Source organism: Pithys albifrons, chromosome 3 (assembly GCF_047495875.1).
Source record: "Pithys albifrons albifrons isolate INPA30051 chromosome 3, PitAlb_v1, whole genome shotgun sequence".
NCBI lineage: Eukaryota > Metazoa > Chordata > Aves > Passeriformes > Thamnophilidae > Pithys > Pithys albifrons.
In genome coordinates this window covers 15,559,589-15,586,174 of record NC_092460.1, presented here as the reverse complement: position 1 = coordinate 15,586,174, position 26,586 = coordinate 15,559,589, and the positions used below count along the sequence as shown (strand labels likewise).

At 42.0% G+C, this 26,586-nt stretch overlaps 1 protein-coding gene across 11 annotated transcripts in view; it reads right to left on the bottom strand.

Moving 5' to 3' along the window:
• Window positions 1-26,586, bottom strand: part of DOCK3 (dedicator of cytokinesis 3) — a 181,368-nt gene that overhangs the window by 38,165 nt on the left and 116,617 nt on the right. For 7 of the 11 annotated variants that reach the window (XM_071550587.1, XM_071550594.1, XM_071550588.1 and 4 more), the window contains exons 18-34: window positions 26,261-26,432; window positions 25,473-25,570; window positions 23,483-23,566; window positions 23,072-23,172; window positions 21,764-21,845; window positions 17,592-17,762; window positions 16,298-16,384; window positions 13,940-14,132; window positions 13,091-13,218; window positions 11,979-12,125; window positions 9,869-9,967; window positions 7,611-7,705; window positions 6,027-6,102; window positions 5,244-5,344; window positions 4,946-5,004; window positions 2,921-3,069; window positions 562-647 (exon numbers count right to left, since the gene is read on the bottom strand). In XM_071550587.1, coding sequence (XP_071406688.1) covers window positions 562-647; window positions 2,921-3,069; window positions 4,946-5,004; window positions 5,244-5,344; window positions 6,027-6,102; window positions 7,611-7,705; window positions 9,869-9,967; window positions 11,979-12,125; window positions 13,091-13,218; window positions 13,940-14,132; window positions 16,298-16,384; window positions 17,592-17,762; window positions 21,764-21,845; window positions 23,072-23,172; window positions 23,483-23,566; window positions 25,473-25,570; window positions 26,261-26,432 — 1,928 coding nt within the window. The remainder of the gene's footprint in view (window positions 1-561; window positions 648-2,920; window positions 3,070-4,945; window positions 5,005-5,243; window positions 5,345-6,026; window positions 6,103-7,610; window positions 7,706-9,868; window positions 9,968-11,978; window positions 12,126-13,090; window positions 13,219-13,939; window positions 14,133-16,297; window positions 16,385-17,591; window positions 17,763-21,763; window positions 21,846-23,071; window positions 23,173-23,482; window positions 23,567-25,472; window positions 25,571-26,260; window positions 26,433-26,586) is intronic. The other 4 variants (XM_071550592.1, XM_071550593.1, XM_071550598.1 and 1 more) reach the window with 2 other exon arrangements.

Here is a 26,586-nt window from a genome sequence, read left to right as displayed (position 1 = left end):
GAGACAGATCAGCACTAAAAGATAACTAAGTGTAAAGTCAGACATAAAGCCTTGAAGCTTATCCTCATGGGTATGAATTGTTGGTGTGAAAGGCAGTGGAAATACAGTGGCATGATGGGCTCTGGAGGGAGCAACTTGCAACTGTTGAACCAACAAAAACAGAGCCTTCAAAAATTGGAAGAAGCAACAGAAACTGATAAGGAACATCCCCTTTGCTCTAACAAGGCCTGAATCACCAATCCTAAGGCCAGGACTTCATTTACTGCTGTGGAAAAACAAGGGCACCTGCTCCTCTAGCAAATGAATTTTTGATGGGAGGATGACAACTACTTACCTGTGCAGCCTTTTATTAGATGTCACAGAAAGAACAAAAAAACCTGAGGTTTTTGTCTTCTTTTCAGAAATGAGGGATGTATTTCTCCTTCCCTGAGCCTGCCATGAAAAGCTGCCAGGAAGCCCCTTCCCTGCCCTCTCCAGAGCTCAGCCCTGGCTGTGGGTCACAGCCCAGAGCTCTGGCTCCCCATGGCCCTGCAAAGAGGAGCAGAATCTGGCAGAGCTTACAGCAGGCTGAAGAGTTCCCTGTAGTTCTCATCACCTTTTCCTTCCGACACCAGGCTGTCCAGCTTATCGATCAGCTCGGCTTCCACCTGGAGGAAGGGACCAATCCATCTCTCAGACACACCTTCCATCAACCACAGAAACTCTGTCCTGTCCCACAGCAGAATATCCATCCCCACTGGGCTCTTGGGGTGGGTCTGCTGGCAGGGAATTGATTCCCAACATCCAGGCATCATTACATTGGAAGGTTATTTGTTCATTAAACCTTATTTGGTCAAGCCTCTCTATGATTATATGACACATTTGCTTTTCACAGTTATATAAAGGGCCACAACAGCATCACTATGTTTCTCTTCTCTTAGAGAGGTTTTGAATACATATTAATTTCCACTCTAAATCTAATACATCCTATTATAAAGTTTGATATCAGATATTCTCATGAAATTGATTCAAGTACAGAAATCAGTGGATCTAACAATTAAATAAAACAATTTCAGGTAGTCTGGGAATTTTGTAGAAAACAGTTTCAGTACAAATGAAGACAGAGGTTCCTGAAGGTTGAAATCATCTGCAGAAATATGGCTTGTTTTTATTTAAAGACAAGCACAGGTTGAGCTTCTCTATGTTTTTCAGCTGCCAAACTGCAAAAGAAGGTAAGAAGGAAAAGCAAATCACCCAGTGGCACACAACTGGAGTTGGTGCTCTTGCTGCTGAAATCATTACAGGGAGACCTGACTTCATCCCTGAATCAGACTGCATTGTTACCCATCCTTGCTGGAAAACCAACCTTGTCAAAACATGAGCTACTGAAGAAAATTAAAACAGCTTGAAAATTAATTTCAAGGATTTTTATGTTTTCTGACAATCAACTGAGTATTCAAAAGGTGGAGAGAACCTCAAAATTGAAAACCCCTCCCTTTGCTTGTGATCTACAGTGACTTGACAGAAATGAGAACTCCTGTGCTCAGCTATCCAGCATTGCACTGGAAAGCAGGTCTAGCAGATATTGTTAGTAAGGTTTATTATCTCTTGGCTATTTAACTATTTACTTCATTCCCACTAATACAGATGATTATTCAATCTTTAACCTTAGAAAGTTATGATTTATGTTTCATAAGACAGTGTGGAAATTTACTCCACAGGTAATTTAAGAAACATTCTTGGAGCTGTAGTTCAGAATACATTAGTGAGCATAAAATTAAATGAAGATTATGAATAGTTCATCTTTATACAGAAAATGTAAACAGGTCCAGAAGCTTGAAGATGACTGTAGGTGCTTACAGTTGTAAATGCCAGAGCAGGGACTGCTCTATTGTTATGCTAAAACAGGTGGAAAGAGAACCATGATCAAATGCTACTGCAATAATAATAGTAGTAAATAATAACAATAGTGGCAATCAGGAGGTTGAAGAGGAAGAAAAACATAAGCTCCTGGTAATGCTTTTCCACACAGCCTTTAATAAATCAGGTTATGGGAAAGGGCTGCTGTTCTCCAGGAATGACAGATTAGAGCTGGCATTTTAATGACTGTGTGAATAATAATTAATCACATGAATTATGGTAATTTAATGATGATTTACCACTTTAGAGCACTTCTCTGCAGATACCTGCCCCCAGTATTGCCCCAGCACAATGAAATAAAACACCCGAGGATCCAGTCCAAACCAACCCTTCATTATCAATGCTTTGCACTTCAGGATCTGTTTTGCAGTGGAAAATTTAAGCAATTCTCTGTCCACAACTGGGAAACAGGATGATGAAGATTTCTCTGCCTGATTTGCAATCAGAGCTCACAGCAGGTGGAAACTGCAGAGCTGTCACTGGACTTAACCCTTCCAGGAGAGCTGCTGCAGTGTCTTAAAATAAATACAGCTCCAAAGTCTGTTTCAGTGTAGTAATAATGACAGAATTATACAACACCTCTTCCTAGCTGGAAACTGAAGACAGAAGCAGAGACCACTTGCTTTCACAAATACTGGGCAAATCTCACATCTCCATTTTTGGTTCTCAGTCTGACCCATTTAATGGCTCACTAAAAACCTCAGAGAAACCAGTGGGAGCAGTGACAGCCCAGCACTTACAAATTTCTTCTTTATCTCTGCTGTGTTGAGAACATCCCTCCTCCTCCCCAAGTTCATGGGAATGCAGTTTGCTCTAAAGAGCACAGGTTAAACAATCCTGGGAGTCTCGTAGTGGTTTTGTGGATTATGCTTTGAATTTTCTATTTTTATATAGACAACATGACAACATCTTTGAAATCAAAACCAGGCCAACAAATACAAACTTCTTGCTTCCAGCTGGACACTGCAGACAGACAAAGCAAAAAAAAGGAATACTGGGAATGCTTGGGAAGTGCCTTCACCTGTTTGAAGTTGCCATTCTTTCTCTGCTCCCAGTCCATCATGTCATGGAAAATAGGGATCATGATATTCCGGACTTCTGGTTGTGGGACAAGTGTAACACCAAGGAAGGGGCCAATCATTCCCGGAATGAAGTGAATCTTATGCTCACCTGTACAACACAAAGCAAAGGTAATTAAGTAAAAGCCTTTGTTATCTGTCACTAAGAAAACAGAGAACCCCTGCAATAGTGACATGTACAAAGTAGCAGGCAGGAGCATTACAAAAGCAAACATTCTTTTCCTGAATGGAATGAAAAATCCATATTTGCTTTACACCTTGCAAAGTCTGTAAGAGCATTTCTAATTCCACTAGAGAAAGCCTTCAGCAAAAATTGTCAGTGCATTTTACTTGCAAAGGAATTCAAACTGTCAAAACTAACCAAACTAAAACATACTAACATGGGGAAAAGAAGAAATTTTGAAAGGGCTGGTGAGAGCAATGGGAGTTAATAGAACACATTTAGATTTCAAAGAACTACAGAGCTCTTCATCTTTGGTGCTGTGGCAGTTCCACCTTCCCAACTGCCCCAGACCTGAGTGGAGCTGCTGCTGCAACAGAATCCTGAGGCGTTTTGCTGACAGTCCCTTCTGGGCCATGTTACTGCACAGTCACAGGGAATACTCAAAACAGCCCAATCTGGAACAGCATTCAGTGATCAATGTTGCTATCTACATGTCTGAACCCAGCTTCTCACTTCTCAGTCGAGTTTTTTCAGCATCATTTTCTGATTTTGGGATCTCTGTTATCTTGGAGGGCCTTCTATTCTCCACACAGTCACTTTGGGACTGTTGCCCAGCCCTGCCTGCATCACTTTTGTGCAAGACAGACCAGGCTTATTCAGGATCACACTATAAGTAATTTTCTTACTTCTACAGCTTCTTCCTGACTGTTGTTTGAACTTTGTCCAACTTGCCTTGGTTTGGGGTTTTTTTGTGTGTGTTTGGTTGTTTCTTTAAGCTGTAGAAAGCAGGACTGGGCAAACTCATCTAGAATCAAGTACACCTATGAAAAAAATTGTGGCAGTAATATTGTTCCTCCTTTCTTATTCAATTCAAGATTCTTACATATTTTCTCTAAGATTACAGTGCCTTTTTAACATGTGGCATTTTAGACCTGATTATCAGCATGATACATTTGTGGTCTTTGTTTTCTCGAATAGGACTCCTACCTGCATTCCTACCCATAAAATGTTCATTTTTGGCTTTTTGAATATATTGCAGCCATGCTATCAAGTTGTCCAATTTCATTTGTATCATTCCTTTTCCCTCTTAATGATTCACCTGTTCTCAGAACCTTGTATTTGTGATTTCCATCAGCAAACATTTTGTTATTTTCCTCTAGAATACCACATGCTTCCTTTGTCCTCAAACTTTCCATAGGTGTTTGTTTTGGGTCCCTGATGGAGACAGGACACTGCGCTAGTTGGACTTGCTCTGATGCAAACACACATAAGTATGGTTTAGAGGTGGGCTTGGCAGTGCTGGATTAACAGTTGGACTTGATGGCATTAATTGTCTTTTCCAACCTAAATGATTCCATGGGTCTATAATTTTGACTCATCTAAGAAATTATAAAGTTGGTTATAGCTGTGAAAAATTAGATTTCTGCTTTACAGCCACAATCAGACAAAAGTCAGTCAGCAATGTATCTCCATAGGAGTATGACTGCAGAACAGCTAAAGGGATTAGAAAAAATTGGTTTTATATTTGCAAATACATAAAAACTGATGTGTCCAAACAACCAAAACCTGCCACTGTCACATCTGAGAAGCAAATATTTAAATTCCTAAGATGGTATTGTTTCAAATAAAAAAGTCTGATGGACAGTGCATAAGAGTTTTCGTGGGAGAAGAGAAGTGTTTCCTGGTTTCACACCTATTCAGAGAAACAAAGGATTCTGTAATGCCACAAAAACTGGAAAAAAAATCCAACAGAAACAGGGGGTTACTTTGGCTTTGGTGTCAGGTGAGAGGAGGAGAGACATACCCAGGTTCTGCCACATGCTGAAGAGCTCATAGGCCATCATCACCCTCATGTCACCGTACCTGAAAGAGACACAAATGCCCATGGAACAAAGGCTGGCAAGGCAGTGAGGTGAAAAAAGCAATCCAATTGTTAAAAAATGCAATTCACATTTATGTCAATGTAAAAATACCAAAGAGCTTGGCTGAACTGTGTTAGGACATCTACTTCACCTCCCAAGCACCACACTGAATCACAGAGGCTTATGGTAGAAAGGCAAGTCTCTTTTTTGAGCTGGGAACCCAACAAAACATGTCCTTACTTATCCAGAATCTTCTTCCTTTTGGCTGGTGTGGCATTCTCTAGTTGGAGGCTTGGCTGGTTTATGAACAGAACTGCCAGGCTGAAATAAGAGTTCCACACCTGTGACAAGGGAAGGAATGTTTAAAATGACACTGCAAGGACAAAGCTTTAACAAGAGCAGAAAGACATATGATCCTTTTGGTAATCAAAGTGTAACTTAGTCAATATGCATCTTACACAGGAGACACTAAACTCTTAAGGATACCAATGGATTATTTAAAACCTATTAAGAACTTCAAAAACTTGGAACGTACTGTGTGTACACACGCCCAGGTTCATGTCTGGCAGCTTTGCCCTACTAACATTGAACGTGGTGCCCACCTTCAACCACACAGACACAGGGATAACACTGCCTAAGATCCTGTGTTCCTCCAAGTTCTGTGTCAACAGTCAGCATGAGGGACCTTTGGGAGAGGAGGATCATTAATTCCTCAACTTCAGTAAAAGCTCTGCTGAGTTTCCATTCCATTAGCCATCACTCTGGAAGGAGCACATTCCATCAGCTCCACTGCTTATGGAGACAGTTGCTTCCTTTACAAAGGGCTCAGTTTTCCTGTATCTGTTCTACTTCCCCTCCATTCCACAGCAGATTCCCACCCCTGTCCTTTATCAGGTCATCTCCCTCACAGACACTCAGACAAATGCTGCAAATATAATCAGCTAATGCAGAGAGCAGCTCTTGCTCCTCTGTTACTGCTGCTTTACAAGGATGTCAGAGTGTTTTTTGAGAATCAATTCTTACTTTAAAATCAAAGTCTGCGTCGGTGAAGTTCTTGTGCAGTGCAGAAGACAGGTACTGAACTGTTGTAACTATGATACTGCAGTGAAAAACAGAGAGAAGGAAACAAAAAGAGAGCATTTCAATCTGGAGCACAACATATCACAGTGGTTGGTGGTGCTGGTTGCAATTCAGGTACAGAGATGAGCATTCTTTGTGTAATCACTGTGAGACCTGCACAGAAATCATCTTTCTTTCTGTGCTTTAATGAACAGTCTGTATCAAGTGATACAGAGTAAGAACCTGCACTGTTACTGTAACTTTTGAAATCCACACAGAAGCATTTAAAGTCCTGTCTGTTTTGCATGGCTGGGCCATATGACCTCCAGTGAAATGAAGAATACACTCCTTTTCCTTCTATTTTAAGCAGAAAGATTTTTTTTTTTCCCCAGAGAAGAGCAACTCAAGATGTTTGAGCTACCTTCATTCTTGGCTATACAATGGTCCTTTATCTGGCCTCCCATTCAACTTAAGATATTGGTATTTTGCCAATTGTTGATTCTCTGGTTTTTTTTTGTTGGTGGCTAAATACACCTTAGAGAAAAGCAATCAAGGCATGTGATAAATTCAGGAATTAATAAATACCATGTAAATAAGACAACAAAAGAAAGAGCACATCTGATTCACAGGCAGGCAATACTCCAGTAACACTTTAAACATATCTGAGTGTAAAGGTTTGTGGCAAAATGATGCCAAAGGGAACAGATAACCTGCAGCACCTGAGGAAGCTACTCTTTCAGATGGATTTTTCTTTTCCTACAGATCTTCATTGATTCTTTATGCCCACAATACTGCAATCCACTTATTTCACTTCTCATTAGCAGGGTGGACTCAGAGCACTCAGCTCAGCCAGGCAGGCAGTCCTCGGGAGCATTGCCTTGGAGTTTCCCTGTGAGGGGAGCCCTCTGTTTGTCCTTCAGGCAATGGTCATTCCACTGCTAGTTTGGCTAAGGCAACCACAAATAATTGCAGCCACCTTGTGTTCAGCACTGCTGCCAATCCAAACAGCACAGAACTCACCCATCACAAGCAAAACAGACAGACTGAAGCATTACACTGGTAGATGTCAGGTGAACCAATAAGTATCTCTGTGTGTAATGCTTTGCTGTCACTGCTGGGGGCTGCTCATTCTTTTCCAAAATTCCTGAGTCCTCCTGCCAGGTGGGTTAAGGAGGGATGTTTACGGGAAGGGACAGATGTCCAATGCAGTGATTGCCTGAGCAGGGGAGGAGAGGTCTGTTAACAGCCCTTGGTGTGGGGAGCTGGTCCTTGCCCTGAGATGTGGGAGCTGCTGTGCCCCCACTCCACCAGCTCCTTCAGTGTGGCTTTTAATTCCAATTCTTTGCTGTCTGTCAACACTGGCAGAGTTTAACAAACAGAACAAACACAGAGGTTTGGTCCAGAGTGTTAAAATAACAGCAGAATGAGGATGAGCACTACAGAATCCCTGTCTCGATCCCCTCACCTCAATGGAACTCAGCATCACAGGTTTTAATGCCCAAATTCTCACACAGAATGTCAACACTTTGGACCTGCTCCTCCACTTACTTGCTGGTGAGCAACCTCATCACCATCCAGTCTCGAGGAAAGACACTCATCTTCATCAGGTTCCGAAACACACAGAAAATCTTCAGGAGGAACTCCTATCACATAGGGGAAAAAAATTCAAACATCACCAGCAGCTGCTGATCAATCTGTTTTCCAGATTACAAGAAAGACAATTAGCTAAGTGTGCTCCACTTGAGCTTTGTGTTGCAAGGCCATTCACCTGGAAACATGGAACCAACATATATTTGGATATGGCTCTCTTCCTTTTGTTCGCATCTAATATGTACTGAACAACTTGCAACTTCTTTTAAATCTTAACTTCTACAGTAAGAGGAAAATCTTCCTTAATTCCATAATTGTATATGACTTCTCACATTATCACCCAGAGTCCCAGTGGCAATTTGCAGCTATTTTCAAACATACTGGACTCATGATCACTTATTTATGCATTCATTTAATTAATTCATCTGTCCAAATCTCTTTGCACCTACGTCACAAATTCCAGAACAAACCACACACCCAAGCCCAATAAAACTCCTACACACTCTTTAAAATAGTAACTGAAGACCCTGTTTCTGGCAACATGCAGCAGCAGAGCTCAAAGACATTCAGGTGAATATTTGCTTTTTAAAAAAAACCCCAAACCTGAAGACATTTTTTGTTTTTGACCACCTGCACCTCAATGTCTGTACAGAACAACAGCGAGGATTAAACACGCTAAGTTTTTGCAAACTATTTTATTGTTTTGTTTTATTGTTTTTATTGTTTTATTTTATTCCACACAAAATCAAGATGGCTCAGAAAGTAACAGTAGAGGGTTTCTTCAAAACCATCCTATTATCCCTTAATACCTTGTGTGATTAATACCTTGGTGTAACTGAGCTCACAGTAAAGCACTAGAAGGTCCTTGACTTTTGGCCTTATTTTGCCCTACATGTACCAGTGATAAGTGAACATAATGCCTTTCCATGCCAGAGAAAGTATCAAAAATATTATTACAGCAATATTTGAAGGGGAAAAAAAGTAATATATTTTTATTAGGTCATCTGAGCACTGAAAAAAAAAAAGGGGATATAAAATCTTCAGCCTTTGTGATGCTCCTGGAACATATCCTCAGATTATCAGAGATACAGCAGTGTTTGTTCTTATGGATGTAAAGACAAATTTCAGTTCAATGACTTTTTTTCATGGGTCTCACATAAGAACTATAGTTTAGATAGCTTTTAAGATATCTATTAAGATTTTATATGAATTAACTTACCAAACAATTTTCCTGCAAGTTATTTGAAAGCTACCAGAAAGGCAGTAATGTCAGATAACTATCAACCTGAGATACTGAACCCTGCGACCTAGAGATAAGAATTTTATCATCCCAAATTCATCTCTGATTTATTCAGCCTCTCTATATGCACACAAAATATTTACAAGCTGAAACTCTATTCAGAAAGGTCTTCTCACTGTTTCTCCATTTCATTTCTTAAGGCAACAGAAGTTCCTGCCACATCACATCCTTCTTATTGTGTATATTTTACCAAGTGCCATGCTAACAAAAGCATTTTATATAAAAGCTTGTCCGTATTTTTAAGATTACTCTGTCTTTTAAATAGGCTGTCATCACAGATACTTCTCTTCCCTTTGGAAGTTGAAGTAAAAAGTTTCTGCTTTTGTGAGATGTGCCATTTCAAAATGCCAGAGGCAAAAAGCCACCAGTGAGGTTTGTCCCCCTCCCGGGCCCTGCTGTTCATGGAGAGCCTTAATTTAAGTTCACATTCACAAAGAAGCAGCAAGTGGAGAGGTAAAGTTACTGCTTTCCCAAAAGAGATTTCATCTGCTCGCGACATTTGTATCCCCCAAAAGGCCTGAAATTCTCTTTTGGCATAAAATCAATGCTCTTTGTAAGAAAGCTCCAATGCATATTGAACATGGAATAAAATGCTATACAACAACTGACTTCACATCCACAGCATTAAAAAAACCCCGTTCCTCTGACTGTGTTTTATGTGGTGCAGTTACAATATCCTTTAAGTCTCACAACATCCATCTGGGGGCTTTATTTGCTGTTATGAAGGTAATTCACTGCCCTGTAGTCTTAAATTGGTTTTTGCAACACAACATCTCTGACTGTAACAGCGAAAGGAAGGTCCCTGAACAGAGTGCCCGTGGATGGGAATGATTAGTGGAGCAAGGGATGCTGGAGGGATTCCCCTCTGCACTCCCTTTCTGGGGAATCACCCCACAAACATCACATCCTGCTGTACCTTCAGTTCATCCTTGCTTTGGAAGTTGTCCAGTAAGTGCTGGAAGTGAGTGTCTGACATCTGACGAAGCAAAGATAAAAGGCAGGAGACATATTCTCCCTGTTGGCCAAATGAGAAACTCTTTCATTCAGACAATCGTGAAATTTCATAAATATAAAACTTAACCTGGGGGAGGGTATAAAGGGAGGGGTCTGAAATGGCCCCAATGCCTATGAGGGGAAAGCTGACATGCACAGAGATTAAAAGTACTGCACATTAACACTTCCTGAACTCCTGTTAATACACAGGAATACACCTCTCAGAGGCTCCTCCACAGATGACAGTTGTAAAGGTTTTTTAACCAGTGTTGCAGTCTAATAAAAATAATTTAAAATCATTAATACAGATGTGAATGAATCACCCTCCAAGCATGCAGGTTTTGACAATCACCTTTTCCAGGTACTTAATACCCTGTGTGTATCAGAGGTGTGACTGCAGCTCATGCTGACATACCAGAAATTATTGGCACTACTTGGCTCACACACTCAGGCCAGAGTAGCAGTGACAGCTTGGGATCATGCTGGGCTACAGAAGGTGTCTGGAGTCTTGTAAATATATGGCTTATTGGTGTTCACCAAGTTCTGTGCTGTCATAGCTGCAGTACTGCCAGGATTGCAGTCAGGTATCCTGAGCGCAGTTTGGACAGGTCTACATGAGCTACAATTACATTCCTGCCTGCAACGCTGGTGCCCCCTAACCAGTTACCACAGCATCCCAAAGTGTTTTCCAAAGAGGAGCTCCCCCATTTTACACATCTGAAAGCAAAGCACAGAGAAGTTAAGCAATCTGTCCAAGAGAACAAGCAAGGCAATGCCAAGAACATCAGTACTGGGTGTTTTGACTGCCAGTCCCTTGCACAACACTGGTTTCTTCTGCAACAACAAGCAGCTAATTTGTAAAATACACAAACTACATTCTGAGCAGTATCTAATAAGAATCCACATATCACTGTGCTGTGAAGTGTAAATTCAGGAACAGATACAAGAGGATTTTAGACTTGGGACTGCCCATTCCATTTTATTTTTTTTTATTAATTGGCTCAAGCATCTACCCAGAAGATTCAAAACAGGTTGTTCCAATAAACTTTTCAGGGCTGAACTTCATTAGGAAGAAAGCTGTGCTTTTCTATGTGAGGTGACACGTGGTAACCAGCAGTAAGTCAAATGGCAGGAGTAAAAGGAAACAGAAGTTACTGGACATTTGCAAACCAGCACCTTTCTTGTCCTGTATCAAAGAACATCTCGTTATCTGAGCTAACAAGGAGAGATACAACCCTGTGAGCAGTGCACCTCAGTGCACATCTGCCCCCAGCAGCACCGCTGAGGCCTCAGCCACTTGGTAACAAAGAGAGGCTAAAAAAAGCATGTTCTGAACAGCAGCTCAACATCCTACATTGTGCACAAGCTGCATTAGAGGCTCTGACAAGCAAAAATAGACTGAAGCAGTCTAGAATAGAAAAGGGCACACATCCAGAAAGGAAGAAAGCTGAAGAGCAAAATTCTATTCTTTTTCTTCTCTTCCACTGCATGGCAATGAAAAAATTTCTTTGCTGTGGTTAATGCTGGCACTTCCCCTTTCCCCACCAAAGTCAACACTCACTTGACCTCAGATCTCTTAATTTCTTTGGGAAAAGTGTAATAAATAAATCCTCAGTGACTCTGGACAGAAGTTCACTTGGGTGTTTTAGCACAGGCACTTCATCATTGAGCATTATGATATTCTCAGTCTTGGGAATCACCGCCTGGTGCTCACCCAGCCCTTGGTGACACCAGCTTAGGGGTGAAGCCCCAGGCAGCTCCCCAGTGCCTCAGGTTTTAAATGACTCTCAATCACAGGTGCAAAGGCAAACAAGAAAATATTCTGGAAAGGCACAGAAGCTTCCTGAGCTCCACTGCTTCCTGCAGCCCTCACTGGTGTACAGAGGAAGGAATGGGTTTGTGGCTTACTAAGGGGAAGAGCCAAAGCCCTGGGTGTTCATGCAGCAGAGATGGTGATGAAGCGCCAGTGGTGGTGAGGGGCTGAACCAGAGGTTAGAGAAGCAGGAAATAGAAACTGATTGTTAGTTACTAACAGTGATTTCTGCTGTGCACTGCGGGCAGCGCTGCCCTCTTACCGCCTCCTGAGACTGCGATTTACTCATGATTGTAAGCAGAGTTTGTAAAAGCACGTCCAGGAGGCTCTCCACCATCATCTCAACCTCCTCCACGACATCTCCCTCCTACAGCAAGTGGTGAGCAAACAGACAGTTAGAAACTGGAGAGAATGGAACTGGCCAAGACAGTTCTGCTGAGTCAGCCATACCACAACCTTGTTTGGATGGAGAGCTCCGTAACAGAGGGTCAGAGTGCAACCAAATTCCTCACTGGTACCAGATCCTGTTGTTCTGCCTCTGTGTGTGAGTGTGACCTCGACAGTCTCTGATGGAAACATTCATGGTCACAGCCATAAAGGTAAATCTATAATCAAAGGTCTAGAACACAGCAGGGTCAAATTATGTTCAGGGACCTTTATTCCATGGCAGTATTATTTTAGCTTATTTCCAGGATACCTTTCATCTCATTCCTTTCTCACAGAACCATGACTTGTAATTGGAAATACACATTGGCATGAATTATATTTAGCACCATGAGCTTCCTACTTTAGAGTCAGGTGGAGAAACTTCCCCACCCCCTCTTTGTGAGCATTGCTTTAAATGATCTGGTTACCGTTTGAGATCAGAGTATTATGACCATCAAAGCTGGATGTTTAAACTCAGCAGCCATTTCCAGAACTAAGTGGGATTTCATTGATTGGATAATTTCAGAGTATTCTCTTAATGTGAATCACAAAGTGCTAGTTACTGTCTCTTGCAGATCTGCAAGTCCTCAAGCTGTGTAGAGCTTTTAAACTCCACTGACATCTACATTCTGGGCTTGGATGAAGAAAATTAAACAGTGTCAAAGCTGGTGAATGCGTATGCATTTCTCCCCTCCTAAGAGCAAGAACACTGTGTAATCACAATGCTCTGAGTCACACACACAGATCCAGACCCTCAGTTCAGATGCTCTCCTGCTGACAGTGAGCAGAATTCTGCTTTTAAAAGTTTCTTCGAAAAACCTGTATTAACCTATAAAAATCTCTCAGTCTTCATTTGACTAAATCAGTAGTGGAATAAAAAAAAATAAAACCAAGCAGCAGATTTACCAAAGAACTGGTCTTGATTATGGAGAAAATACTACTGAGGATCCCAGAGCAGATAAGTAGCTCCTTCTGCTGTCGTAGGTGAAGGTGAATGTGGTGAAGAACTACAGGTAGCAGGATGCGTCGGGACTCTGAAAAAAGGAAAATTAATTCAAATTTAAGGAAAGAAACTATTTACAAACAATTAAAATGGATGGTTTAAACAAGCTTCTATGGTGTTATCATTCTCACCATGCACTGAGTAGAATAACTTTAGTGCACTAACTTGAGGTCCTCACTACAGGGAAGATAAACCCAACAGTGCCTTTTATCTCCCACTATTACCTTCATTGCTTCTTTCATTCACACTTTTATGTATGAAATAAACTCACAATCTTCAACCGTTTTTCATTCAGTTCTTAAAGAATTACTAGAACATTGAGCTAAAGAAATACTGAAGTTATAATATAAAGATTCATGGTACTCTGAAGGAATGTGGCAGGTTTCCCACACAACTATCGCCCGGGTTCTTAGGCAGGAAAGGAGGTTTTCTTCCTATCCACGGCAACAGCAGCAGAGCAGTGCAAAGCATTGAGGTTTGGCATTTTTTTTTTGTTAATGTACATATTTTTATCAAGTTTTTGTAACAATTTGTTCATGAGAGATTTATACACGTTTCCTAAGAGAGGGAAACTCACAACAGGTGAATTGCAGTGAATATATAATATATACAACAACGATGCTGCCAAGATAAATAATTACCAATGTTATTGGCATTCAGCACTGAATTGTTTGCAACAAAGCAATGCAAAATACTACAACGTGCTCCTGCTGTGGGTCAGCAGGAAGAGCCCCCTGGGGCCGGAGTCCCACCTGAGAAGGAGAAGAGGCGGCTGTCGACGGTGCGTGCGATGGACTGGAGCTTCACCACGTCCATGGACTGCCCAATGTGCACCGTGCTGGGCATGCTGCCCAGCGTGCCCCGCACGAACTCGGCCACCTCCTGCACCGTGAACATCTGCAGCAGCTCATCGAAGATGGCGGGGAAGGAGTTCAGCAGAGCCGCCTGCGGGAAGGACAGCGAGTCCGTCACATCGTCCGTCACGGGGCAGTGGCAGCGCTGAGATAAGGGTCTGCAGAGGGTCTGGAAAGGGTCTGCAAAGGTCTACAGAGGGTCTGCAGAGGGGCCTGCAGAGGGGTCTGCTGCTGCTCGTGTGTTGTGACTCCTGAAGGCCAGTCAGTACATCACATGTAGCATAAGAAAATCAAGAACGGCTGCTCTCACAGAGTTGAGCACATGGGTACAGCCTCAAAAGGCTGCACTTTGGAACACAGCTCATAACACATAAAAACCCCTGAGGTATCAGGAAAGAAAATAGTCCATTTTTGTTGATTTACGTTTTTCAATAAATACAATACCTTGCTTCTGATTGGAGTTCCATATAAATTTTTTGTACTAAGCAACTACCTAAGACAGCTAAAACTCTTCAGAAAATATTCTGAAGGACATGCTGGCAGACCCTTAACCACAGCAGCACTGCCACGGGACATGAGGATTTCTGCCACAGGGGGTGGGGTGTGATTCCACGTGAAGGAGGCATCACATCATGCAAGTGCACATGTGATTCCTGCAGTAACAGATATTTCCAGTAAGCTGGAGTTATTCTTGAAAGTGCTTCTTCAAGTGCAAACAGTACCAGCACAACAGCAAAAAAAAACTCTTCACCTTTTTATTTCCCATTTTTCAATTAATTCCTTCACAAGAGTGGAAAATTCCATGCATTGCTCCATGCTCAAGTCCTGCAGACTTGCTGTCCTACCAGACAACTGTCACACACTTCTAATGTTTTAAAATTCTTCTCTTTCTTCCTCTACATCCTACCCAAGGTCTGTACCTGCGTCCTCCTTAGAACTACATAAATTCCTACACAGTTGTTTTCTTGAACCAGCCCCACCTCCACTCTGCCCTTTGTGACATTTCCACCTCCCTTGCCTAAAGGTCTCTAAACACACCATACTGATTTCCTGCAGCAGCTCAGATTTACCAAAATCTGTGCAGATCTCTGTTCAGCTTTGCCCTTCCAGAGTCTCACCACCTCAGTATTCTCAGCAGTTCCTTTTCCTCACAGGTTTTTTGGTTTTCTCACTGCATAACCATTTTTGTGCCTCCCTCATACTGATATCCTTCTCTTAATCCATATAATACCCAGTCTCCTCCTTTGCCAAGTTTTTGCTCCAAGTACCTTTTCCTTCAAATGACAACAAAACTCTATTTAACAGTGTTTCACCAAAATCCAAGTTATTTTTACAACTAACACTGTCAAGCTCATTAAATTATTCTGAATATAAGTTCACCTCTTTCTCTCTGAACATCTTGTTTTGTTGCAATCCACTTATATTACAGAAACCCCCACAAAAAGGTGTTGTCACTTATTTGTTGCCACATACATAAAATATACTAACAAAATAAACAAGTTTGAGCCATTTGAGCAGCTCAGGGTACTCCTGGAGGGCTGTAACAGCCACAAATCCAGTCCCTGCCTTTATCTTTGGCATCATACAAGTGAAATTACAATACTGGCCCAACAAATCCTTACAGGAGTTTTCCTCAACTTTCTATTATTTACAAAGCAGAAGGATTTCTGTATGTTCAGTAGCAATCCAAGGATATGGGTGGGATCTCTTCAGGGAGCTTTGGAGCTCCCTTGAGGCTACATCATTTCACCAGTTCCTTGAAGAGTCCATTTTCGTGCAACACCCTAAAATATGCTGGAACATTACTCATGTCAAACTGACTGCCTGGAAGGAAGGAAATCAGTTTTATTCTCATTGCTGGAAAGACCTATACTTGGAGCTTTCAAATACCCCAGAGACGAGGACAAGAGTGAGGGAAATTATGTTTGCCAGGGCCTTGAGCGTTTCTGTGGGTATTTTACAGCTGTCCAGACTTCCAGAACTAAAAATCATTAAATAATAAACAGATCCTTGGCTCTCCTGAACAGTTTGACACATATATTGTTGTGTACACCCTCAGGACTGTCTTCTTGGTGTGTGGATGCCATGAATAGTTCCATTAACAACATCCCACATCCCCCGGTTTCAAAGAACCAGCCACTAGAACATTAAATTCCAGTTTATAAGCAGGAAAAAGTGGGTTTGGGGTAGGGAAAAGAGATGAACTGGGAACATCCACGACGAAACACTTGTGCAGGTGTGGGGATCTTTACTTACAGAATTAAATGACGGCCTTGAGGTGCCCCCACACTTGGGAGGGGCACAAGTCCCGGCTCCGCTCGCCTGCCCTCCAGCCTGGGCGGCCTGTGGGGCAAGGGGGGCGGGGGCAACACAGTGGCAAGGGGAAAACAAAAAGCAAACTTTTCAAAGATTAAATAAGGACAGGCTTTACAAATTACAGAAGTCCAAAGTAAGAAATACCATAGTGAGAGAAAGGAGGGAAAAATAAATAAGAGAAACTAAGAGAAAAAGGGAAAATACCCCCATCCTCAAAGTGAGTCTCCCTCAGTATTTGTGACCAACACAACTGGAAAACAATTATAAGAAGCTGTTTCCATTCAGCATGACTTTGTCTGCAGAATTCTGTGCACTAATTTCTCGTGTTCCTGGCTCATCTCATTATACCCATTGATGGCAGATTAAATAAAAGATCAGAGCAGCTGTTCTCAAAACCTTTCAGAGAAGCTCCTTAAGAAAGAGATCACACCACTGGCAGCTTCCGTAACCAGCACAGTCACTGCTTGGCTGCAACACTCACAGCAGCTGCTGCTTTAGCAAGTCACAGCAGGTGTTCCAAACATCTGTAATTCTGCTTTAGGGAATACAAATCACATTCCCAGGGGGTCAGAGGTGGTCCATTCTCTGAGCAGGGGCACAACACAGCACATTTGACTTTACTATTTAAAACTTTTTAATGCACAAGTATCTAATGTAGAACAGGGGCCTTTAAAACAGGAATCAAAATTGTGCAGCACCCTCACTCCCTCTGAGGAGTATCTCGAGTCCACCTCAAGTCTTTGTGAAGTCCCCTGGGCCATACTCAAAATGATACATTAAATGTGAGTGTGGGTATCACAGTGTGCTGAGCATAGTTTTAGAGTGTTCTGGAATTGAGTTTACCTGCGTGTGAATACATCAATTGAACTTTTCTACTGTGATGCTGCTATGACTGTAAGTATTGACTTGAACCATTGTAATTAAGGATTCAGAAAATCTTGAGGCCAACCATAAGACACATGAATGAGACTTGAAAATGCAATTTACTTTTGTGAAGAGCAAAAACTGTGTTCTCATGTGACAGGTCACTTTCCCCTTGAGAGCCCAGAGTACAGCTCCCCTGAGCAGAGCTACTGTCAACACCATCAATTCCCTGTGCTGTTTTCCAGCATCCTCAGCTTGTTGGAGGGGAAAACTCAACCAATCTGCATTTAATCCCCACTGCCCACACCTACTACCCGTGCAGAAAACATCTGCCTCTTGGTTTGCCGGGGAAGTGTAAAACATTGCAAACCTGTGTGAAGATGAGAGTCTCAGAGCTCCTGCTGTCCAGGCTGAGCACAAATCTGATGGACTGGAAAAGCTCCTGGATGCTGGAGCGGAACTGTTCCTCCTCCATTCCACAAGTAGCTCTGGAGTAAAGGATCCGAGATTGGACAATGAACTTGAAAAGATATTCCAAGGCCTTAAGGAGCAGGAGTGGAAGGAGATTAAGACAGAGAAAAAGAGAGAAAGAAAAATAAAGGAGCTTTAAAGAGAACCAGGAAAGAGTCTAGGCACAATAACTAAATTCTTCAGCTTTAGAAAGGAGAAAGAAAAACAGGTTTCGTAAGTTAAATAATTCAGTTAAGGAAGAGCTACTCATAGGCAAATACCCATTCTCAACTGATAATCTTTGCTGCTAGCATGTTCCACCAAAAAACCCATTATGCATTGAGGTCAAACAGCAAATTTCAGTCACATAATTTGAGGAAAATCTTGATGCAGGTAAGAAACTTCTCATTTTCTCATTACTTGGCACAATGACTGAAGTGTCAGAAGAAGCTCTTCTCCTGTTTTCTTTCAAATTGTACCATTAATTATTTGAGTTAACTAACCTAGATTACAATCAGTGGACTGTCACTGGAACAGAAGAAGGGTTACCTGGAAATAAGAAAATCGGCTTTTCAACATGAACACAACAGCAACGTTCACCTCCATGTCACGGGGACAACAGCAATAAATGCAGTAGAGCAGGGCAGTGTGTGAGGCCCTGTGCCAGCACAGGACAGCAGCAGCACTGCAGGGAGCATCTCTTTGCTTCAAGCTGTGATAAGTTAAGGTGGTTTTCTTTTTTCATCACTCCTGAAGCCTGGAGAGCACCCAGTACAGGGAGAGTAACTGGCACCCAAGGTGGAATTTAACCCAGTACATGATGTATGAGATGCTCAGTCCTGCAGGACTGGCAGTTTGGGCCTCTTTGTAGTAGAATTATAATTTTCTCTCTGACATGTCTAGATTAAATCTGGATTTGCAACCTAAACACCTGCAAAATTTTGTAAATGGCATTCAGAACTGCATTTATCTGTCAGCAGTGCCAATGAAGAAAACACACTGTTCTTTGCAGCTGTGACATGTTACCAACCTATCAACAGTTCTCAGCCACCAGCCTAGCAGGGTGATGTTCCACACAGTCTTTTTGATCACTTGGTGCACACAACTGTCAACACCCAAATACACTAAAATATCAGGGACATTGGTCTTCTCTCCTCCCCTAAGTGCCTAATGTGATTCATCATGAAAACAGGATGCAGGAGGCAAGACTTAATGCATATTTGATGATATTCTCAAAATTCAGCACAGGAAAAGAACAGGCTGGAGATTCAGCAATCACAGATTTCAAAATGCCACTGACCCTTGCAGTCTTTTTTTTTCTTTTTCAGAAATTATGGAACTTTGTACCAACAAACTCTTCTATAGGTTTGGTACAGACAACCCTAATTCTAACCTGAAAACTCGTAACTTCAACTTGAAGATTATGTTTTGCAATGAGTCAGAGGATTTCTGTATGAACTTCCATAATTCCCTGTGGAAGGTGAAAAGGCAGAGCTCCCAACACTGCACACCCTTAGGACCTGAGCCATGAGCCCACACAGGCAGGGACTGAAGAGCTCTGTGTGTTTGCAGCCAGTGCCTGGGGTGCTAAAAACACAGAGCAAGCCTTGTTAGCACAGTCAGCACTTGGACTAACCTGGACTCTCACTACCTACAAAACCACAACTGTGGGGTGTGTATGTGCCTGAACACATAGAAGTGCACTGAAATAAAATTCCAGCCTTCTGTTAATTATGTCTGGCATGATACAAAAATCCAGGATGAAATTAAAGGAGGTCCCTTCCCAAGTGCAATCTGTGTGTGTTCCTGCACCTCTCCCCTGAGCAGGTTCCTCAGTAGAGGCAAAACCCACCTGTGGTTCTACTGGAAGGTAAGTGAAGCTGGAAAGGCATCTCCTAGAGAAACTTCCTAAGTTTTGCCATGATTAGTAGGGACAATAAAACTGTCTGTGGAGCCATTCATGCACACTTTGCTACTGAAGCCCCCAGGGAGGCACAGGCAGCTGTGCCTGGATGCAGTTTATGGGATGGGACACAATAAAAGGGGCATGATAAAATGTGTTCACCCACAGGTAGAGATGTCCTTTTCATTACAGATCCTCAGGAGAGGAGCTGCAGTTTCACAGGAGTTTTACGAGCGTTAAGAGCAGTCTTGAGGCAGGTGAGAAATTTTAGAAATACTCTGGAGCACCACTTGCTAATGCCATGGTTGGGAATCAGAACCCTTTGGGACACCTGCATATCCATCATGAATCTACAAGACTGGTCAAGAGCCAAAAAAGAGCACAGAGATATTTCAACACCAGCCTTGGGGTAATACACTGAACAGCTAATTCAGGGAAAAACAGATTGAGAGCTATCCTGTTCTCTTAGCATAAGAACTACTAATGCAAGGAATGTAGTGAACACATTAAAGGCCACAGAAATTCCCAGCAGTAGAATCTAGTACTGGTAATGACATATTAGAAATGATAATGGGCTTGGTGCAAACTTGCTCCAAAGGCCTGAAACAAAATCTGGAAACAAAGAAGGAAATGAAATCAATCCCTTTGCTGTAACAGAAGAAGATAAAGACCTACATTTGGGCCTCCAAGATACACCTGCAAAGGCAGCTGTCTGAATAAGATGTGACAGCAGTGTGGGTGGCAGAGGATGTGCTGGTAGGTCTGCACAGACTGGTGGTAAATACAATTCCTGTGCTTGGAAAGGCTTGGGCTGTCTGGTCTCCAAAGTGACCTCCCTCAAGGAGGGACCAGCCTTTGAGATCCCCAGTGAGCAAAGAGCTGCTGTGCATCCCCAGACAAAACACTCCTCATCCAGAAACAGTGAGCTGACTAACCCAGCTTCTGAAACTCATCCCAGCATTCACACTTTTAGTATTTCCAAAGAGGACTGCTATGAGATTCCAAAAATGTAGCTCACATAGGGACAATATCCTGCATCCCTATTTGCTGCACTGCAGAGCACTAATGAGTGGTTTGAGAGGGAAGAAAATCTCCTCGAAGTCATTCCAGCTAGAGATCTTCCTCTCACAATTTTAACAGATTTCATTGCAATAAAAAAAAAAGGAGGAGGATAATTTCTTGTAAAGATGTCTTTGCCCTATTTTTACCATTCCCTATGAATCCCTATGAATGAAAAATATTACTAAGAAGATGCAGATATCTACAAAAGACAAAGTAAACACTGATGCAATGCTGTTGTATTATGTGAATAGGACCCAAACAAGATAGAATGGCAGTGAAGTTGTTCATGGGAGATGCTGCACCTGTTTGTACTGACAAGTGTGAAAAACAAAGTGCCAATTGCTCCACTGCCACCAGTTCTACACCTGCCAAGACCCTGGAGTTTGGACACAAGCCTACCCAGAGCAAGAACTCCAAGAAAAATACCTTCCTGCAAGTTTTGGAATCTTGTATTTATGTAACTGACACACCACCTTCCTGGCTCATAATTACACACAGTTGGAACTAATACTTTATTTATTCTCTGATTACTCTCTAATTGCAGCAAAAACATTCCTGGTGTTTCACACACCACTGGAAAGCTGTGCCTTCCTGTGGGACGGTACTCTTGTCATGGAACTGTGGCTCAGGTCCTGTGCACTGCTCATTCAGAGCATTTCCATCCAGTTAAAAGCTCATTCCTCTGCTGCTTAAAATACTCCAGGACTTCAACTCATGGCTCAGTGGAGCTGTGCCACAGAAATGAAAAGCAAATCTTTGATCCACAGCACCTGTGCCCAATACATTTAAAGATAGTGCTGCTTGAGGAGCAAGGCGTAGAGCACATAAATGGACTAGATGTGCATTGGCCACGTGTGTAAGTCCTACTTAAGTTCTCCACAGGGCTGCAGAAGGACTTAAGGAGATATAATTCTTCCATTTTTTTCTGCACAAGAGTGAGTCTTCCCCTAAAATTAAAATTGAGTGAAGTGCTATACACACACACACACATATATCTAAAAAAAAATAATTCTTATTAATCAGGTAAGAAGTCAGTGCTACACTGCCCTTGACAGTATTTACTGCCTCCCCAGCCCCTGTGTGGCCCCAGCTGGAACTGCCAGCCAACACCTTCCCTGGATACACACCCTCATTGCCTCCTGGATGTGGTCCTGGCGCACGAGCTCGGCCGAACGGTCCATGTACCACTTCAAACACCGGATCAGCTCCCTGAGCAGAACAGTGGAAAGGAACCCTCAGCACTGGGCTGAGGTTACACAGGCAACAAGCATTTTGGGTTTAGGGAGAGATCCATAAAATAACCTCATTTCAGTGGTCAGTTAGGGATGTCCTTGATACATAATTTACATAATATTTACATTTACTTGAACTTCAAAACCAGAAAATAATTTCTTCTCTGTAAGTGACTTAGATCATAAGCAACACTCAGAGCACATAAAAAAGATATTATTAAAGAGACAGCTTTGATAAAGGCATGGTTCTAAGGCCAAAATATGCCCTTTTTTAATAAGAAATTCAGCTCTCATCTAACTAAGAAGTTTTTAGAAACTAAGATCACAAATAAAGCACATACATCTATTTCCCCAAGTACATAATACCACCTGGACTGTTATAAAGGTTTATTAAACCTATGTTTTATTTCAGACATCAGACTAAAAAACCACATTGGTTTTGTCTGAAAGAGGTGATAATTAAGACAAAGGAGGACACCTTTTCACCCTCTGAACATGATTTTGCCTTCCAGTGCTTTAGGGTATGCATGGGTTTATACCTGCCATTGACAGAATTTTTTAAATATTTATTTTAATTACACACAAATGTGAATGGCTTAAAACAATCAAAACCAATTATAAGCTGGTTTTATGCTCAAATATGCTCAAATAGAAAATGGTCTGAAAGAAAAGCAACACCCTCAACGAGAACTGTTACTGCTTTAAAAAATCTGTCTCATTATCTGATTCAAGGCTCTTTTGAATACTAGAAAATAAGGCAGAATCTTCAAAATAATGGTAAAATTTAAATTTGTGATCTACTGAAATTAGATTGCAATCAAACTGAACACCTTGTTATGTGGAAAAGGAAGTTACAGATACTTCTCTAAGCTTTCACTCAGGTCTGTATCCCAACACCCTCAAGACAAGGAAAGTGTGTGCTCCTGGTAGCTCCTTGCACAGACTGACAATGAGCTGTTGCTCAGTGAGTGTCTCTTCAGTTACACAGACAAAAATACAAGATTTCCAATTTCAGCAAGGCCAGGGAAGTGCCCAGGTCTGGCCACGCTGAGGTGACATTTGGCAGCTTTTCCCACAGCTGTGCTGGAAACTTCCCAGCTGCTCTGGGAAACCTCTGCTGACAGGAAGGTCAGGATTCTGGGGGTGACATCATTCCCAGGCCTGTGACACCATCTCTCCAAGTGATGGATAAACAAAACCTACTTGTAAGCCAGAGCTCCTGCGAAGTGTTTCTGGATGTAGGTGTCCATCACGGGCCGGAAGTGGAAGTACTTGCTGTCTCGCAGCAGGTTTATGATGAACACCTGTGGGAGGGGAAGGGGTGAGCCCACACTAAGGGGAACTGCCTCAGGCACAGTGAAATACAGGAGTTCCTCCAACACTCAGTGTCTGCGTTAATAGAGGTTGTCTTTGCTCTTCCCAAGTGAGGGCAGGCACTGCTGGCCCTGGACCTGCTGAGGTTGTCCTGCCCTCCTCAACCAACATCATTACAGAAAGCACAAGGCTGGATCCAGCTGATTGTTTCATATTTCATGGAAGTAAACTACTAGCAATACAATAATAAGAAACTTAAAACTCGCTGAGCATGAGATAAATAACAATCCAGGAGCTTACCAAAGACTGAAAGACCAACAGACCATACTTCTCTGTGTTGTCATCCAAAACTACAAACAACGTGTCCAGAATATCTTGTAGGAACTAAAATGACATGAACAAACAAAGAATTTCAAATTAAATTGTACTCAATAGGTAATTTCTCCCCTGCTTTAATTATTTCATACATGCTGATATCTTTGTGAAAAACTTGCCAAGTCAAAAACACTTCAGCTTCATCCATATAATTTGTTTTTACTAAGAAAATTTTTTTCTCTTTACAAGGAATCTTTCTAAACCAAAGTGACAGAAAAACAAAAAATAGGGAATATGTACTGCATGCCTGATTTGTAAAGTTGAGTGTTCCTCCCATTATGAGCGGACTAAAAGTGCTGCCTGACAACAGGAGCAAAACAACTCACTTGCATTCTCAAGTCATTAGAATGTACCAGGTGCTGTTCAGCATCAAATTTAAGGCTTGGAAGAGCATTAACTGGTGCTCCAAATTATGTTTACTATTGAAGAATTTTGTCACATGACAGCAAGTAAAGCTTTTCCAACAAGCATTAATTGGGCCCTGTTACCTGTAACAGCTCAGCTTGCTGAGCACTGTCAATTCAGTGATTTTCCTTCTGAAAGCACAATCTTCAAAAGGATGAGTGTGAAGGAGGATGGTGAAGATCATTAACTGCACATTCTCTCATGATTTTTTAATCTATTCTACTTAAATTTCTGATGTGGAAAACAAGAAATAAATTATGACAATTTATGAAGTCTCTGAAATGATGAATTTTTTTTTTCTGAATTACTGCATTCTGTTCTTCATATCCCAGTGCCAAATGGGAGATGATTTACAGAGGGAATGATTTACTTCTCCTGATGAAATAATTTAATCCACATCTTTCTTTGCCCTTCTCTATTAAAAAGCTACTTGTACTGCCCTGAAAACAAAATACACAAAACATGACACTCTTGAGGAATTCCAGTACAGATGGGGTTTGTGATCTTCTGTTACTGAGTGATCAGAAAGACTAACAGTCCAGATATGGCAACATTCAAATGAGTTACACTGAAGTGGCTTTAATCATAAATTTCTGGTTAAGTGGTGGGATTTGTCTTTGGTTTCTTCTCCTTGGTTGTTTGCTGGTACAAATAATCCCTTCCTTCTGGATTTACAGAAACACATTCTAGGGAGAGTTCTCAGACACCCCAAATTATCAGAGGGATACGTGGAATTCAGATTTTTTTGCTGAGGCCACAAGTACTCAGATGCAGGTTGAAGTTTCTCGGACCCAAGGAAGTTCAGGTCACACAAAGTTGTCAGGTAGAGCAACAGTGTTTAAAAAACAAGGTGAGATTATGAGCTGGGAGACAGAAACCTGATGCACTGATGGTTGGATGCACCAGAGAGCAAGTGGTGCTCCCAGTTCACAGTGCTGGGACAGGAAAAGGGGTTTGCAGGAGCTTCACTGGCCCCTGAGCAAACTTCAACTTTCAAGGTCCTTTATGTGGACATATGGAAGATATTTGCAAAACATGAATACAGAATGGACCGCAAGGCCTGTTTGAGAAGGCCAAGTGTTCTGAGTCAGCTCTGCTGCTTCACTCCAGAAAGGTCTAACCACACTTAGGGAATTGCATGGGCTGTCCTTTAGGAAGTGCTGTTGGTACAGGTGAGGCTGCACAGAAGGTCCCTGCCCATGGCTGTGCTGCCCCAGCACTGTGTGGGAATGCAGGCTGAGCAGCTGGTGCTGAGCACACAATGCTCACAGCACACGGAGCTGAGGCATTTTACCAAGGATTAGCTCTGTTTTGATCCAAAGGACTAACCATCCACTACTCTCTGAGGTGCATCATCCTGTCCAGTTTCACACCATAGTAAAATCCCAATTTACGCATGGAGAGAACTCACAGTGTGAACTAAAAAGCACAGCAAGGTGGAACATGCAGAAGTGCCTGCAGGTCTGAATTCACTGCCCATCACAGACACAGCTAAAGACTTATGTAGTACCTTAACAATTTCCTCTCCACTGACATGTCTCAGTCTTCCCAGAATATCCATCACACGATCTGGGTAAGCTTTCCATTTCAGCAGGGCAAGAAGATCCACTGCAGAACAGAGGGATAAAGAGCTGGAACCACACGCAGAGGGAAGAATGGGAACCTCAGACCCACCAGGAATTCACCACATGTTATACTTCAACTCTTACAGCTCACACTTCTTGGGAGTGTATATATATGTTATGTATATAACAGAAAACAAGAAGGAAAATACTGAGTTAAGTCAATAGTACTAACAAAGAAATGAAGGGAGGAACAGTAAAGTCCTTCAAAAATAGTAAAAGCTGCATTTTTCCCCATGTGCCTTGACACTGCACTGTGGACAACCCACTCCTGTCTTCTCATGCTTCAGGGACGCTGCTGTGATTAATTTTTATTTACTCAGGAACACAGTAAAAGCCAAACAAAATAGAAGTGCTAACATTGAATTTGTTTGTGCTTGAATCATTTAATGAAAATTAACTCTGCTTTAACATTTTAACCTTGTAATGCACTTACGTAACGTCTGCAATTTCTCTGCCATCTCTCAACATCCTTATTTCCTCAAGTTTCTGCTCATTTCAATATGTTAATAAACAAAAGCATATATATTTCATTATAATGATACCTATTTCATTATAATGAAATTCTAACCAAAGAATACTTGATTAAAATAAGCAAAGCACAAACATGCCCATCTTATCACTGTCTTTCATAACTCCTGCTGCCTTGGGCAGCTTGGAAGGACCAGCCACTCACCATTCTGGGTCAGTTTGGTAGAAGAAAGCTGTGTGGAGACTGAGAAGGTCTCTTTGGTGCTGCGCTGGAAGATGAGGCTGGAGGGGATGTTGGGGCAGCCGTTGTAGTCCTCCTTGCAGCAGGGCAGCCCCAGGTACAGCGCGTGGTTGTTGAACGTGCTGTTCTCATCACACTGTGGGACACATAGCACAGCTCCACCTCACCCACCTGCTCACAGCCTTGGCACTGTCTGACAGTGCTTTTATTGATTTTTTTTTTTTTGGGGTGCATAAGAACACTTCCAAGGAGAATCATAGAATCGACTGGGTTGGAAAAGACCTCTGAGA